The sequence below is a fragment of the Xyrauchen texanus genome, chromosome 41 (genome assembly GCF_025860055.1).
Source record: "Xyrauchen texanus isolate HMW12.3.18 chromosome 41, RBS_HiC_50CHRs, whole genome shotgun sequence".
Classification (NCBI taxonomy): Eukaryota; Metazoa; Chordata; class Actinopteri; order Cypriniformes; family Catostomidae; genus Xyrauchen; species Xyrauchen texanus.
The window spans coordinates 17,711,084-17,727,426 of record NC_068316.1 but is presented as its reverse complement, the minus strand read 5'-3'; the positions used below and the strand labels follow the sequence as shown (position 1 = coordinate 17,727,426).

Sequence of the window (16,343 nt, the reverse complement as noted above, 5' to 3'; positions counted from 1 at the left end):
GTAGTTTTTCTTGCGGGGAGGGTATTTGATGCGGATGTTTTGAAATGTCCCCTGCTGTTGAGGCGAGAGGATTAGCTTAGCATATATTTGCCAATATATAAATAGTTTAACGTGTCGCCCAGCCACTGGTGCTTATTTCTGTTATTGCGACGTTCGGACGACATTTTTATTAAATGGGTAGTTCGCGGTATTTTGTAAGCGTACAAATTATTGTGTACCAACTGTTTCACGAAGGCCCGTCTGTGTGCTTCTGTTATGTTTAGCACGAGCGCTACACGGCTAACAGCATGTCGCTCATGGCTGTTCATTATCTACATCTACACAGTCTTCGGACCAACAACGTGCCAGTCATAACAGTGGAAACAGAGATGAGTCAGACAAGCTCTCTAGGTCATTACAGTTAACATTTTAATTACATTTATTACCAGTCAGGAAAGCTGTCAACCGCTTGTATTTAGCTGACTATTGTCAGCGTCATGATTATGTTTCCCCACGTGCAGCCAACTGGCTTTTATGTGGTCTGATTTTATGTGAATTAGTTTGTATAATGCGTCAGATGACAGTTCATTAAATGATTTAAGAAAATCTGTCTAGTAGGAAGCCTTCGTTGACACAGTCATGTGTGGAAGCAAAAGTAAATAAGCGTATGATCACACATACAGCCTTTTTCAGAAAATTACCTAGTTTCCTATTTAGAGGTGATGTGTGAACAAGACCCTTTTGAAAATACTGGTAAATGTTGCTCTGGCTATTTTCCTTAATGCAAAGTTGTATGATTACCTATCAATTTATTATTGATGATGTGTGTGAGTAAAGGCAACCCAACGATTTTCCTGTAATTTACCTGGTTGCACATGTGAATGGGGCTGACAGACATTTAGGCCTAAAGTATTCATTCCTAAAAAGTTTTTGTTCTCATACAGTGGATAATTGGACATTGCTTTATTGTTTACTTGTGGAATAGGTTCGATAATTAGGTTCTCACCGACAGACTGAAATATTTATTTTTTTATTCTAACAAATCTTAGATTTGCATTTAGAGCTGTGCTTTCTTCCACATTTGTGTTGCTTGGTCCTGTTCAAATGTTTAAAATAGAATTAAATCTAGACCCATAGTCAGCTGCTAATGTTACTGTTTGGGTTATAACTTCTTTTGTTTTAGAGTTTAAGGTTTGAATGTAGTTATATGTTCTAGTTTTATTATGTGAATGGCGTTCTTATAGCTATATTTTAAGACTATATCATGGCTATTCCAGTTGTATTAATGTTTGGAATTAGCAAACTGTGCTCTTCTAGCCTTGGATTGCAAATGTTCTTGCCTTCCAGTTTAGGATTACAAAATCATATTTTTGCACTAACCATCTCTCCAACACATTCCTTGAAAACAACACTTGCATGGTGGTACTCAGTACTGACAGGTCAAGTTGTCAGATACTAGTATATATGTATGCAAGTCTCTTCAACTTGTGTGTCCTTCATTCCTTTTGTTTCAGCCTGCTATGGAATCGTCCAGGTCCCCACAGGCCCCTGGTTCTGCAGGAAATGTGAATCACAGGAACGAGCTGCCAGGGTGGTGAGTTTCCTTATCTTCATACAAATCTTTCAGACTGTCTGTTTTGCTGAAGTTCAGACCTCCTTCCTCTTCTTTTTGTTTATTGTGGGTTTGTATGCAGTTTCCATTTAACAGAAGATATTTAATATTTATACATTATACTGGTAATTGTAACCTGTCTTGCAGTTTTCAAGTCACTAAAGCAGCCTAAAACTTTGGTAGCTGGAGTGAGGTACATAATATACATAATTTATGGCCAGGCATAGGATGTTTAGCTGTTGAGTCTAATCTTCTGTGGTCTGACAGTTTTTTTTAATATATATATATAGAGAGAGAGAAATGTCCCAGACAAAACATACAGTGCATCCTGAAAGTATTCACAGCACTTCACTTGTTCCACATTTTGTTATGTTACAGCCTTATTCCAAAATGGATTAAATTCATTAAAATACCCCATAATGACAACGTGAAAGAAGTTTGTTTGAAATCTTTGCAAATTTATTAAAAATAAAAAATGAAAAAAAAAATCACATGTACATAAGTATTCACAGCCTATGCCATGACACTCAAAATTGAGCTCAGGTGCATCCTGTTTCCACTGATCATCCTTGATGTTTCTACAACTTGATTGGAGTCCACCTGTGGTAAATTCGGTCCCAATGAGCACAGTAGCCTCCATCATCCATAAATAGAAGAAGTTTGGAACCACCAGGACTCTTCCTAGAGCTGGCCGCCTGGCCAAACTGAGCAATCGGGGGGAAAAGGGCCTTAGTCAGGGAGGTGCCCAAGAACCCGATGGTCACTCTGACAGAGCTCCAGCATTTCTCTGTGGAGAGAGGAGAACCTTCCAGAAGAACAACCATCTCTGCAGCACTCCACCAATCAGGCCTGTATTGTAGAGTGACTAGACGGAAGCCACTCCTCGGTAAAAGGCACATGACAGCCCACCTGGAGTTTGCCAAAAGGCACCCGAAGGACTCTCAGACCATGAGAAACCAAATTCTCTGGTCTGATGAAACAAAGATTGAAGTCTTTGGCCTGAATATCAAGCATCATGTCTGGAGGAAACCAGGCACCTCTCATCACCTGGCCAATACCATCCCTACAGTGAAGCATGGTGGTGGCAGCATCATGCTTTGGGTATGTTTTTCAGCGGCAGGAACTGGGAGACTAGTCAGGATAGAGGGAAAGATGAATGCAGCAATGTACAGAGACATCCTTGATGAAAATCTGCTTCAGAGCACTCTGAACCTCAGACTGGGGCGAAGGTTCAGCTTCCAACAGGACAACGACCCTAAGCTCACAGCCAAGATAACAAAGGAGTGGCTACAGGACAACTCTGTGAATGTCCTTGAGTTGCCCAGCCAGAGCCCAGACTTGAACCCGATTGAACTTCTCTGGAGAGATCAGAATATGGCTGTGCACCGATGCTCCCCATCCAACCTGATGGAGCTTGTGAGGTCCTGCAAAGAAGAATGGGAGAAACTGCCCAAAAATAGGTGTGCCAAGCTTGTAGCATCATACTCAAAAATACTTGAGGCTGTAATTGGTACCAAAGGTGCTTCAACAAAGTATGTGAATTTTTTATTTATTTATTTTTTTTGGTTGTTTTTTTATATATATATATATAATATATATATTAGCAAAGATTTAAAAAAAAAAACTTCTTTCACGTTGTCATTATGGGGTATTGTTTGTATTAATTAGAGGAGAATAATTAATTTAATCAATTTTGGAATAAGGCTGTAACATAACAAAATGTGAAAAAAGTGAAGCACTGTGAATACCTTCTGGATGCACTGTATAATCCCAAATTGACGTGTTCAGGAACTTTGTTTAAATAATCCACTTATTCTTAATGTTGGTATCCTTTAGAACAGTGGTTCTCAACCGGTGGGGCGCGCCCCCGGACACTCTCAGGTCAGTCTCTCAGTAGCCTCACGCAGCAGTCAGAGCAGAGAGGAGACACACACCCCTCCGCGTCCAGGCTGCAAATGATTCGCGCATGGCCGCCGCCGTTCCCGCCCTGGCTTACAGAGCGGGGTATAAATGTAAATGTTCACTCACTCTCACAAAAATAAATCACTGCATTTAAATTGACTCACGACATAGCTTTCCATTCACTCTAGTCTAGTCTCTTGCCAAGTTCGCTTGTGCCAGCTCTCGCTAGTCTTATCAATCTCGATTTACATAGGCCTTTACTACAAAACCCCAACATTCTTTTTAAGACTAAACCCACAAACATTCTTTTTTAAGATTAGATCAAATCTCAGCCCTAGCCAGTATTTTTTTTGTAACTGCTATGCAGTAGCTACACTTAGCTAAAACTACCCACACGACTAAGACACACACACACACACACTGACGAGGACTACAATCGTTAAGTATTCAAATAAAATCTGAATTGTCTGCAAAATAATTATTTTGTTCGTTTAATTAAAGATTGTGCCTAAGTCCCGACTGATTAGCCCCTGATACGTCTCTCAACATACACCACACACACAGTTACATATTGCCTAAACTTTATTGAAAACACATAAAAATGGAGAAATTTCTTGTGAGGACCAACAAGCCAACCGATGCACCACCAGCTGCAAAAAAGCTTAGAAGGTACGATGAAGCATACCTGCAATTTGGGTTTACAGTCACGGCTGATCTGAGACCTCAGTGTGTTGTGTGTGCCGAGGTGCTGGCAAACGACAGTATGAAGCCCTGCAAATTAAAAAGGCACCTCGAAACAAAGTATGCTGGCATTAAAAATAAACCAGCTGAATATTTTAAAAGAAAGCTTGATGGCCTCCATCAGCAACAGGCAACCATTTCAGTGCACAGCACTGTGTCTAAACAGTGTTTGGAGGCATCGTATGTAGTGGCCAAGAGGATCAGTAAACTGGGCAGCAGTACCACTGTCCAATGACACAGTCACAAGGAGAATTGTAGACATGTCCAATGATATCAGAGCAACTGATAGAGTTCGTAAAAAAGAGTCCTTACTACGCGCTGCAGCTGCAAGAATCCACTGATATTGCTGGGCAGGCACAGCTCCTCACCTATGTCAGGTATCTGCGGGACAAGGCGATTGAGGAGGATGTCCTGTTTTGCCTGCCTCTTCAGTCGCACACTACAGGAGAAGCCATTTTCAATGTCCTTGATATTTTTATCCGTGAAAATGGTTTGGCTTGGGACCGATGCGTTGGCCTATGCACGGATGGTGCGCAGGCAATGACGGGGCGTGAGCGTGGCCTAGTTGCTCGCGTTCAGCAAGTAGCTCCACTTGTGAAATGGACACATTGCATGGTCTATCGCGAAGCACTAGCTGCTAAAAAAATTCAGGTTCTCTTTGACTCCGTGCTGAACCAATCCGTGAAAATAATAAATCTCATCAAATCACGGCCGCTAAACTCTCGCTTGTTTGGGGTCCTCTGCCAGAAGATGGGGTCAGGGCACGAACAGCTGCTTCTGCACACTGAAGTTCGCTGGCTCTCCAGGGGGCAGGTGTTACAGCGGTTGTATGAGCTGCGAGAGGAGGTGAAGTGGTTTTTGACAGAAATCAAATCAGATCTGGCAAAGCATCTGGATGACACTATGTGGCTTGCGTCTCTGTCCTATTTGGTCGATATATTTCACCGCTTGAATGGCCTCAACCTGTCTTTGCAAGGCCGCGAAACTCATATTTTGCTCCTTGCAGACAAAGTGCACGCCTTCACACAAAAACTAGACTTCTGGCATGGCCGCAACAGTCGAGGGAACTGCGACATGTTCCCCAGCCTTGCAGACTTTATCACTGATGCAGGCACGTCACACGATTTCTCCTCCCTAATTCAATCAGCGTCTGAGCACCTGTCAGCAATGAGAAAACAATTTGCGACGTACTTTAAAGAGGATTATCGCTCTTTTGCGTGGGTTCGAGATCCGTTTATGTGCACAGCAAATGAGCTATCAATTGATATGCAGGAACAGCTTATTGAGCTGAAGAGTGACAGTAGACTGAAGGAACTCTTTAGCTCCTGCCCTCTTTCGTCATTCTGGGCAGCATTGATGCTGGAATACCCTGAACTCTGTGACGTCGCTTTGAAGATTCTCCTTCCTTTCGCGTCGACATATTTGTGTGAGGCAGGATTGTCAAAAATGACTGCACTCAAAACGAAATACCGCAATCGTGCACAAATCGAGGATGATTTGAGGCTATGTTTATCAAACATTGAGCCAATAATTGAGGATCTTTGCAAGGCAAAGCAGGCTCAGGTCTCACATTAACATCACCTACCAGCAAGCTTCTGTAAAAAATGCAGATGATGCCTACTATTAGGCCTAGTAATAATAACAATAATAAAGCATAAATTAATATCAGAGGTCTGGTGCCAGTTCCCAATTATAGCAATAGCCTAGTAATGATAATAGGCCTACTGATGATGATGATGATAATAATAATAATAACAACAATAAAGCATGTAACCTCATATAATTATATAGCAATAGCCTAGTAATAATGATATGCCTACTACTACTCATAATAATAATAATAATAATAATAATAATAATAATGCCTGCAAGCTCACATTAGAAGTCTGGTGCTACTGCCAATTATAATAATAACAACAATAAAGCATGGGGCGGGGCGGTGGGCACTGGGGCCCCAACTGCAATGAACCAGCTTTGGGGGGGCCCAGCTTGCAAAAGGTTGAGAACCCCTGCTTTAGAAGGCTATGCATAGAAGCAGATTTTCCACAACCAGGAATACTACAATGTCTAGGTAGTACAGCATGGGCAATCATATACTAGTTTGTAGTTTTAACACCTTGTTCAACATGAAAGCTTTTGTTTAATGTAAGTTAATTTTTTCTTTTAAAATTGATATCGAAGCAGTTGCAACATTAGACTATAAAAATCACAAATTACAGAATAATCCTGACATAATTGGGATTACAATGTTGAGCAAAATAAGCATGATTATCATTTTAACCATTATCGTGCCGCACTGGTTTTTCCCAAACAATTGCAGATGACAGAAGGAATGTTTGGGGAAACTTGTTTCGAAACAATGGCTTTGTCTAAATTTGCGCACTGTCAGAGTTTGTACTGCCTTTGAAGAAGAACATACTTCTTGACCGTTAATGAATTGTGTTCTTTAGGTATGCAGGAGATTAGTATGAATGCAATCTTGGACATACGTAACACAGGAATATTGGCATTGTCCCATGACCTGAATATATGACATTGTAACAACGACCACAAAACTAATATTCTAATATATATATATATATATATATATATATATATATATACACACACACACACACACCTACAGACACACACAATTTATGGACAAAAGTATTGGGCTACACCTCTTAATCATTGAATTCAGGTGTTTCATTCAGTCCCATTGCCACAGGTGTATAAAATCAAGCACCTTGCCATGAAGTCTGCCTTTACAAACATTTGTGAAAGAATGGGTCATTCTAAAGAGCTCTCTGAATTCAAGCGTGGTACGGTAATGGAATGCCACCTATGCAAATAGTCAGTTCCTGAAATTTCTTCCTTCCTAGATATTCCACGATCAACTTTAAGTGGTATTATTGAAAAGTGGAAGCATTTAGGAACCACAGCAGCTCAGCCACAAAGTGGCAGTCCACGTAAAATTACCGCGCGGTGTCGCCGAGTGCTGAGGCGCATAGTACGTAAAAGTCGCCAACTCTCTGCTGACTCTATAACTGCAGTTCCAAAACTCCTCAGGCATTAACATCAAGCCGGGAGCTTCATGGCATGGGTTTCCATGGTTGAGCAGCTGTATGCAAGCCTTGCATCACCAAGCACAATGCCAAGGTTGGATGGAGTGAAGGTAAAGCATGCTGCCACTGGACTTTAGAGCAAGGGAAACGTGTTCTGTGGAGTGACGAATCACGCTTCCCTATCTGGCAGTCTAATGGACGAGTCTGGGTTTGGCGAATGCCAGGAGAACGTTTCGTACTTGACTGCATTGTGCCAACTGTAAGATTTGGTGGAGGAGGGATAATGCTGTGTGTTTTTTTTTTTTTCTGGGGTTAGCCTAGGCCCATTTGTTCCACTGAAGGGAAATGTTAATGCCTCAGCTTACCAAGACATTTTGGAAAATTCTATGCTTCCAACTTTATGGATACAGTTTGGGGAAGGCCCTTTTCTGTTCCAGCATGACTGTGCCCCAGTGCACAAAGCAAGGTCCATAAAGGCATGGTTGGATGAGTTTGGTGTGGAAGAACTTGACTGGCCATCACAGAGCCCTGACCTCATCCCTATCAAACACCATTGGGATGAACTAGAACGGAGATTGCGAGCCAGGCCCTCTCGTCCAACATCAGTGTCTGACCTCATAAATGCTCTTCTGGAAGAATGGGCAAAAATTCCAACATACACACTCGAGTCTTGTAGAAAGCCTTCCCAGAAGAATGGAAGATGTTATAGCCGCAAAGGGGGACCAACTCGATATTAATGCCTATGGGATGTCGTAAAAGCTCCTGTTGGTGTAATGTGTAGGTCTCCCAATACATTTGTCCATAGTGTGTGTGTGTGTATACACACACACACACACACACACACACACACACACACACACACACACACACGCACACAAGAAGTGGAATTAAACCATTAGGAACAGCTTTATTGGTGTAGCACGAAAATGGCAGACTCTCGATTCTCCACAATTTCTTGCCTAGTTTTATGAATACTGAGAATTCAGACATCCTACTCATTTAACATGCTGTTTTTGGCATAATATGTAGTAGCGAAGTATGCATATTTAGAGACAGGGAGTCTTTTTCCATATAGTGCATCTAATTGCAGAATTTACACACCTCATCGAACAAATAGAAAATTGATTAGTGTTGTCAAAAGAACCGGTACTTCAGGACCAAGTCGATACTAGAATTAAAAAAGATGTAACGATACCAGTGTTTCTGCAGTACTGGTAGTACCAAGCACCGACTCAATACCAAGCACTCGACTGCTTTAAAATGCTCATTCTGAGAGCGTGCTCTGTTACTCTTTACACTGAAATGGAGAATAAATCAAATTAAAATTGTGACGTGTCCAAGTGTGTTTTATTAAACCACTAAAGGCTGCAGTCTTATTATGGAAGAAATCTGTACTTTGAATGAATTTATAAATCCAACCGCTCATTCTCTGGAAACTCCACACCATCATTCACGACATGTTGTGTCGGATGACAGAGCAGAGCACTAACTACCGTAAACCACACAACACATTTAAACTATATATTTATCAGGGTTTCCGTTGTCCGGTAATTACCGGACATTGGCCGGTAAAAAAATTAAATGTCCGACAAAATTAAATCTCTCCGGTCAAATTGTCCGATTAAAATTGCCTAATAATCCCGTCCCCCTAACACAATCTGAATTTGAGAATAAGCCTAAAATGTATAAAGCAAAAATACACCGATCTCTTGCTATGTTATAAAGGAACAGGCTCTATCGTTTGAAAGTTATGAAACAACATCGCATGCTGCATTTCAAATAAAGCGCATGCCTAAAACGGCTGCAATATAGACCTAAACAACGAACGATTGAGTGAGACGTTTCAAATATGGCCAGGCCCAGGCAGACTAGCTTTAAAAGCTTTTTCAGAGGTCAGACGATGGTGAATCAGGAACATCTCATTATAGATAGATCAGTGCTTCTAATCCGCGCATTCGTGCAGTTTTTTTCTCTATCATCAAAACTGAATAGCCTATGTTCATCAGTGCATGGTTACAGTCTATATCAAGCAGGGACACGTTTGTGTGCATTTTATTTTGTGATTTCACCGGAATTAATAGAGAGTCTCCATAACGGCGATAGATTGAAACGCAGCGTCCTAGTGAAGATTGCGCAACTCGCGCAGCGCGTCGTCCATGCAACTGATAGCAGCGGACACGGAGCTCAGCTTGATTTCAAAAACAACAGATTTTAGCGCTAGATCTCTTATTTAATAACGGACTAAATGAATGATCTGCTAGTTAACTGGAGATGTTTTATTTATTTGTATTAGGTACATCCGTGCCTCAATGTTTCAAAAAGTGAATGTGTGTGAAACCACAGTAAAAAACAATTGGCGTTGATTGACGCCAATCGGACGTTCATGTTTTTTTTTTTCGTCTATTTGAAAGTTAAGCTAATAATAATATGTTGCATTCTATACGGCCTGATTATGTCATTTTTTTAAGTTAGACTGCCTCAAGTTTTCCTCAACTTGACTAATTAAGAGGCGATATATTTGACCGGCATATCATCAAAATGTCCGTAAAACGAAACCTCTACCATTTTTTTTTAGCGTAAACTCTGATATTTATATAATTAAATTACAGCATTCGCACTTTAATCTCAGTTCAACTTTATTTATATAGCATTTAAAACAACAAAGTTGACCGAAGTGCTTCACAGTAATACAATTTAAAACATAACCAGACACACAAATATCAGTAATCTAAAGCACAAAATACAAACATTCCAAAATTGTTTCCTACATTTAATTTGTCAGACTCAAAGGCCAGTGTAAAGAGATGAGATTTCAGATATGACTTTAAAAGTCTTGTGTCGCAAAATGTTTATCTGGAAAGTGAAGCTTCAGGCAAAAATAAATAAATAAATACATGTCATAATAAAAGCACATTTTAAAATATAAGCTAGAGCACTGAAATTGACAGAAATATATTACAACTGTATAGTAAAATGTAAGCTTGACTGTAATGAAGATGATGAATGATGATAATAATAATTATTGAATATATCACAAGCAAGTCTGCTGTTGAAAAAAGTTTTGAAAAGAATGCAATGACTTGTTGAAAAGTTATATTTTCACTTGTTAAAAGGTTTAAGAATTAATTGCTTAGACACCATTTTGATGATTAAATTAAACTCTAAAACATGGGGTTCTGGATAATAATAACAAAAAGGTAAACATGATTTGGTAGAGAATAAAAGCAGCGCGCTACTTAAAACACTTAAGCAATGCATCCTTGATTGAGAAACACTTGAAGGAAACATGCACTTCTTTCAATTTATTATTGACATTGCAATTTAACTTTTTATATAGGCTAAATGTTTGTTTAATAGCACATTGTCATATTAGTATATTTATGCTGTGGTACCGAAATTGGTATTATTATTACTCTATTATACTCTAGTTATTAACTATATATATATATATATATATATATATATATATATATATATATATATATATATATATATAATTATTTTATTTTTTATGTTTATAAAACAATTAGCTAATTAGTACGGAGCCCCGCAAATGACATGATGGGAAAAATATTAATGTATTGTGGCCACAAATTAAGAATTTGTTCCCCACGACTTAATACATGAGCAAGTTTTTTAATTAATTCCCTCATTTTAGTTAAATGTATCCAGTTTGTTCATTGATTTATTACTCTTGCTCCCCCTTGTAAAACAGGCAACTTCACTATTACAGCCAGCTCCACTTGAAGCCATTGTCATATGCTTTTGACTGGTAAATTAATTAAGCTCTATCAGTTTGCTAAACAGGTTGTGAAACCGATTTAGTGCTGAATGAAACTTGATTGAATTCGTAACTGCAGCCATAGATGTCTCTTCACTACTCACAGAAAAATGGGTGATTGATTCATCAAATTGTGGCCATGAATTGGTAAAACGTGGCCACGATTTAACTAAAACTTGGGAACGAATTGGTGAAACAATATCTTACCCCCATAGATTCGTTTTGTATGTTTTTAACTGTATATTTTCAATTGACAGGTGGTTTGCTTTTTATAATATTCTTTATTTTGCGGCTTTCACTTTGTTGATTTTGACACATTTGAGCTTAATCTCTTGTGTTGGAGATCTCATTGACATCACCAGTTTAGTTTTTCATGTAAACATTTGTTACTGAAAAAGTTACAGTGAAATGTTTCCTGGCATATTTGTTCTTTTGTATTGCATACAGTATTTTTTTGTGCATTAATGACAGTGTCCTGAGTTAAGACTTCTCAAAACCTGTTTAAAATACATACCGTTCAGCTATCTCTAAACATGGTGGTTGGGTTAAAGGAAACATGAATGGTTTGGGTTGGCACAGTTTTGTTGGCAGTTAAGTTGTTTCCTTTGATAGCTCAGTGGCCATCAGACCAGAGCTGTACATGTGACTTGTATGAGCTGTCAGGTAGGCATGAAACGAAAGTGGCAGTTTAGACCAGAAGAATTAAGGGTCACAAAAATGTAAGCCTGTTACGCAACCCATTTTGTGGGCATTTTTGTTGAAAGATCTGGATTTATGCCAAAACATGGCGTCTCACATCATGCCTTTAGAGGTTAGAGATGGGATTCATTGCCACGTGCTCTGGTTCTATAAAGAAAAAAAAAATCTCCCCTATTTTTTATTCACAGGAGTGTCTCACTAATATTTTTGTTGCCTTTTTAGCTTGTACTACCAGAAAGGTCGCTTAATGGGGCAACTTCCTATATATATATATATATATATATATATATATATATACCTAGTTTTTGAAACTTGTTAAGGCTGGAGGCTGTTTTTGTTATTGCCAAAGCAATCATTAATATGAAACCTAATTTCTGCACTTGTCCAGATTCCTCCACTTACTAAAAATAAGCCAATTCTTCCCACTTGTGCCCTGCTTTGCCACTTTATTCCCCAAGATTAAAGGGTGGAGGGGGAGAAAGCCGAGCTGGCAGACCCCTGAAGGAGGAGGACTGTCCACCACCTGTAACAAAGAGGAGGAGGACAGCAGACTGAGCAGAAGTTTAAAAACATTGAACGTAGTGGTATGTGGCACATAATGGCATGGTTCGAAGCATAATGTTTTGCTCCATTATCTAACCCTGTTCAAGGATTTATTAGGTACTTATCTTTTGTTGGGTATTTATTTACCAGAATAGATTAGAAACATTTCATTGTTTGTGCATGATATGCTTTGTTATACAGAAGGCCATGTGTCAGTGCACATTTCTTTACGACTCTTGACAATTTCTTTTGTATTTGTTGTTTTGCCTTCAGCTGGAATAGTAGCTGTCTTTTATTCAATTATTCTGGAAGATCATTCAGCAACTTATTTAAATGGTTTCATCTTCTTGTCCCGTTATTTGTCTAAAATATTACCAGAGCAGGTCTAATTAATATTTTTTTTTTCACATATTTTGTAGAAGGAGCTCTTCTGGGTTGCTGCAGTGATTGTTTTCCAGCTCCAGTCAACTATCAAAGGCTCTTGTCTACCTTTTTATTGATCACTTTTGCTGGGATGCTCTGATCTCTAGTTTCCAGGAAGAAAATTATGTCTTGCCCTCAAACTTTGCTTTAGTTTGATGGCCATGTCAGAGGTAGAGATCTTGAAAGCCCTCAGAGCTGTGTCTAGCCTGCAGATGGTTAAATGGAGTGTGGATTCATGTTATGTCTCTTCTACTTTCAGAGATGTGAGCTGTGTCCCCACAAAGATGGAGCCCTGAAGCGAACAGACAATGGAGGTAACACCTCTTACTTCACTAGCCTTTACAAATTCTGACTGTATTTTTAGTTTTATACTATACACTTATGATGAAAAAATATCACCAGCATAATTTGATTGTTTGGTGTCAAATAGACTGCAGTAGCTTATTATAGGCCAATAGCACCAAGGATGCCTGAAATAGTAGCCTTTGTTAATGTATTTATGGCACTGTGCAAAACATTTTTTTACTGCTCTATATTTTGCAAAGAGTTTTTGATTGTAGTGTGCATCTAACAGACACATTTTTGCAGAAATAAGGCAATTGTTGGGTTAGGCCAACAATTAAGATGCATTATATATATATATATATATATATATATATATATATATATATATATTTGTCATTTAAAATTTGAAGATAATTAGTTTTTTATACATGTGAGGAGTCAGCACTTTTTAAGAGGTGTTAAACTGTGGAACCTCATATCTCATATGCTGTGCTGAGGATAAGACTGTTTTAATTATTACACCTCTAATGAAAAACATTAGAAACATTGATTTCATTTTCTGTACTATGGTGTTTTTCTGCTACTCGCTGGCAGCTGCTTTCAGATGGGTTGATGTATCAAACAGAATGTTGCATAAGGTATCATTAATAATCTGTTGATCAGTCAAAAATACACTCACCGAGCTCTTTATTAGGAACACTATGGTCCTAATAAAATGCCTGACGTGGTCGTCCTACAACAGCAGTAATCTGCCTCAAGGATCTATGTGTTGTGCATTCTGAGATACTATTCTGTTCACTACAAATGTACCGAGGGGTTATCCGAGTTACAGTAGCCCTCCTGTCAGCTCGAACCAGACTGGCCATGTTCTTTTGATCTCATCAACAAGATGTTTCCATTGGGAGAACTGGACTGAATTGGATATTTTTAGTTTTTGGCACCATTCTGAGTAAACTCTAGTTGTGTGTGTAAATCCCAGGAGTTTAGCAGTTATAGAAATACTCAAACCAGCCCGTCTGGCACCAACAATCATGCCACGGTGGAAATTGCTGAGATAAAAGGTTTTTCCCATTCTGATGGTTGACCCATATTTGCACATTTTACAATATTTTATGCATTGCACTGCTGCCACATGATTGGCTGATTAGATATTCACATGAAAATGTTGGTGTACAAGTCTTCCTAATAAAGTGCTCCATGAGTGTATCTTTATGTCTTTCCTCAACATAAATTAATTAGCATTTCAGGGAGATATTATGGTGAATAAATCCTTTCAAAATCTGGTCTTTTTAGGCCATTTCCTCCACTTAAAATATAATCTAAAATGCTTTTGAATCAATCAGGTGTTTTTGACCTGGTCTTGTATTTTTCGTCATAAGCTTTGCTGATTTCATCTGTGAACATTTCTGTGTAATTGAGAAAGTGTGTGTGTGTGTGTCTCACCTTGTTTTTATGAGTGGGCGGTCTCAGTAGGGTCATTGTAAGGCTGAGAGAGGACTCTTCTTCATGCATGGGTTCAGGGTGAGGGCAGCTCACAGACTGTAAACATGGCATGGGACACAGCTGCTGGACCATGCCCCATCTTTAGGGGCGGTGAGCTGTTTAATGGCCATGAGGGAAACCTCATCGCCCCAGGCTTATGGTTTAGCTAGTTCAGACCATGTAATGACTTTTTAACTAATTTGTGAAGCCTTTTAAAATTCTTTGAGAAAAACATTCCACATTTTGAAGTTTATTTACGTTTATTGGGATTAGTGATGATTGACATAAATCATTCATTTGTTAATGATCAATTGAAAGGGCTTGTTTGAACTAGTAATGTCCACACAATTGACATTTTCTGAAGATGGCGGTATGCGCAGTTTAAGAGTTTTTTCAATTCGGTGACTGAAGAATGAAACTCTGTTAATTTACCAAACCAGAAGTGACCCATGTACTCCCCAGGTCAGTACATGGGTAGGTTTTTACAGATTTTGCTGCTGTTAAGTTATGCAAACAAGAAAATCCCAAATGAAAACACTGGAGTAATAACCAGGCCTAATAACATGTGCTGAAACATGCAAGGAATAGCTGCATTTATTTAGTCTTCCTGTGTTCATAGACCAGTTGCCATGCTGCTAGACCCTTTCTGTTTTTTATTTTGTATAAGTCAAAGAGTATTTGTATATTTAGCTAATTATTTGGCAAATCATTATTTTCAAGAGTTTTACCATTCTGAAGAGGGGGTTGGAAGTTCTTTTAGGGTGTTTTTTTTTATTGCCTGGTTTTATAGGCATCTGCTGGATTCTTGGAGGGACTTCAAAACAACAAAACCCACCTCCTTGTCCCTTTAGGCTGGGGTCAAAGACAGTTCATAGGTTCACCTTTAAGTTTAGGGCTGTGAATGTGCACATTCACTGGATAAACAGATAGCTAGTCATTTGCTAATTTCTTGATTAATTTCAACTTCAGTTCAGTTGCACCCGCTCTCCTCCCACTCACACAAACATTGTAGAATAAAGTCCTTAAATCTTAATCATCTCAGTCTAGTGGTTTTGTGGTTAAAAAACAGCTGATATGTGGATAAGTTGTGATGGTGGTAGCCTGTAATTACAATATAATATTTATATAGTGTGCTTGTGGTTGACACCCTATTGTTCCACACTTGGTCTAGACGGTAGGCAGGAGAGAATATGCCTTCTGCCGCTTCCATTGCTGGGTGTTCCATCTTTATGTTTTCACACTCAGCCCACATGATTTAATAAGTGTTTTTCACACTGTAGAGGAAGCCAGACGTGCCCCATAGGCATGACTATAAGCAAACAAATGACTAAGGCCTCTAATAAATCTGACTTATTTTTGGAAGATGGAAAGAAAGGAAAGGTTCATGTTACAATCAGCAGACACGCATACTCAATTTAAGTGCTTCTTGTATGACATCATACATATGGCCCTCCTTTTGAACCATCTTAATTTTATTTATTATTAAAATTTTATTAAAATAATTTCAAAACTGTTTCCAATGGTAATATTGATTTAAGAAAATATAACCTTATGTGGTTATCACGTTACTATATTGGTCATTTTAAACAGCCCCAAAGTTTACTGTTTCAGTATGTTTACTTGCAATTTTAAAAGTTTAATTTCCTTCGGATTGAAACAATAATTAATATTTTTAAAATTTCATGTAAAGCTTTATTTGGACTGAAATCTGGACAGTACGATATTTGTGAATTAAAACTAAAATACCTATATCAGCTTTGTCCAGCATGTATACTTGTAAATCGACCACAATTGGCCTCGGAGTTGTGCTTGCTTCCCTTCACTCTTTTCCCATTTTAGTTTTGTAAAG

At 38.7% G+C, this 16,343-nt stretch overlaps 1 protein-coding gene across 6 annotated transcripts in view; it reads left to right on the top strand.

Annotated features, from left to right (window-relative positions):
- The window catches only part of LOC127634266 (protein AF-10-like), a 71,654-nt gene that overhangs the window by 408 nt on the left and 54,903 nt on the right, over window positions 1-16,343 (top strand). For 5 of the 6 annotated variants that reach the window (XR_007969338.1, XR_007969337.1, XM_052113733.1 and 2 more), the window contains exons 2-3: window positions 1,494-1,573; window positions 12,987-13,041. Coding sequence is in view for 4 of the 6 variants with exons in the window: in XM_052113733.1 (XP_051969693.1) it covers window positions 1,494-1,573; window positions 12,987-13,041 (135 nt within the window). In the remaining 2 variants the exon portion in view is untranslated. Of the gene's footprint in view, window positions 1-73; window positions 391-1,493; window positions 1,574-12,986; window positions 13,042-16,343 lie in introns of those variants that run through there. The other variant, XM_052113732.1, reaches the window with a different exon arrangement.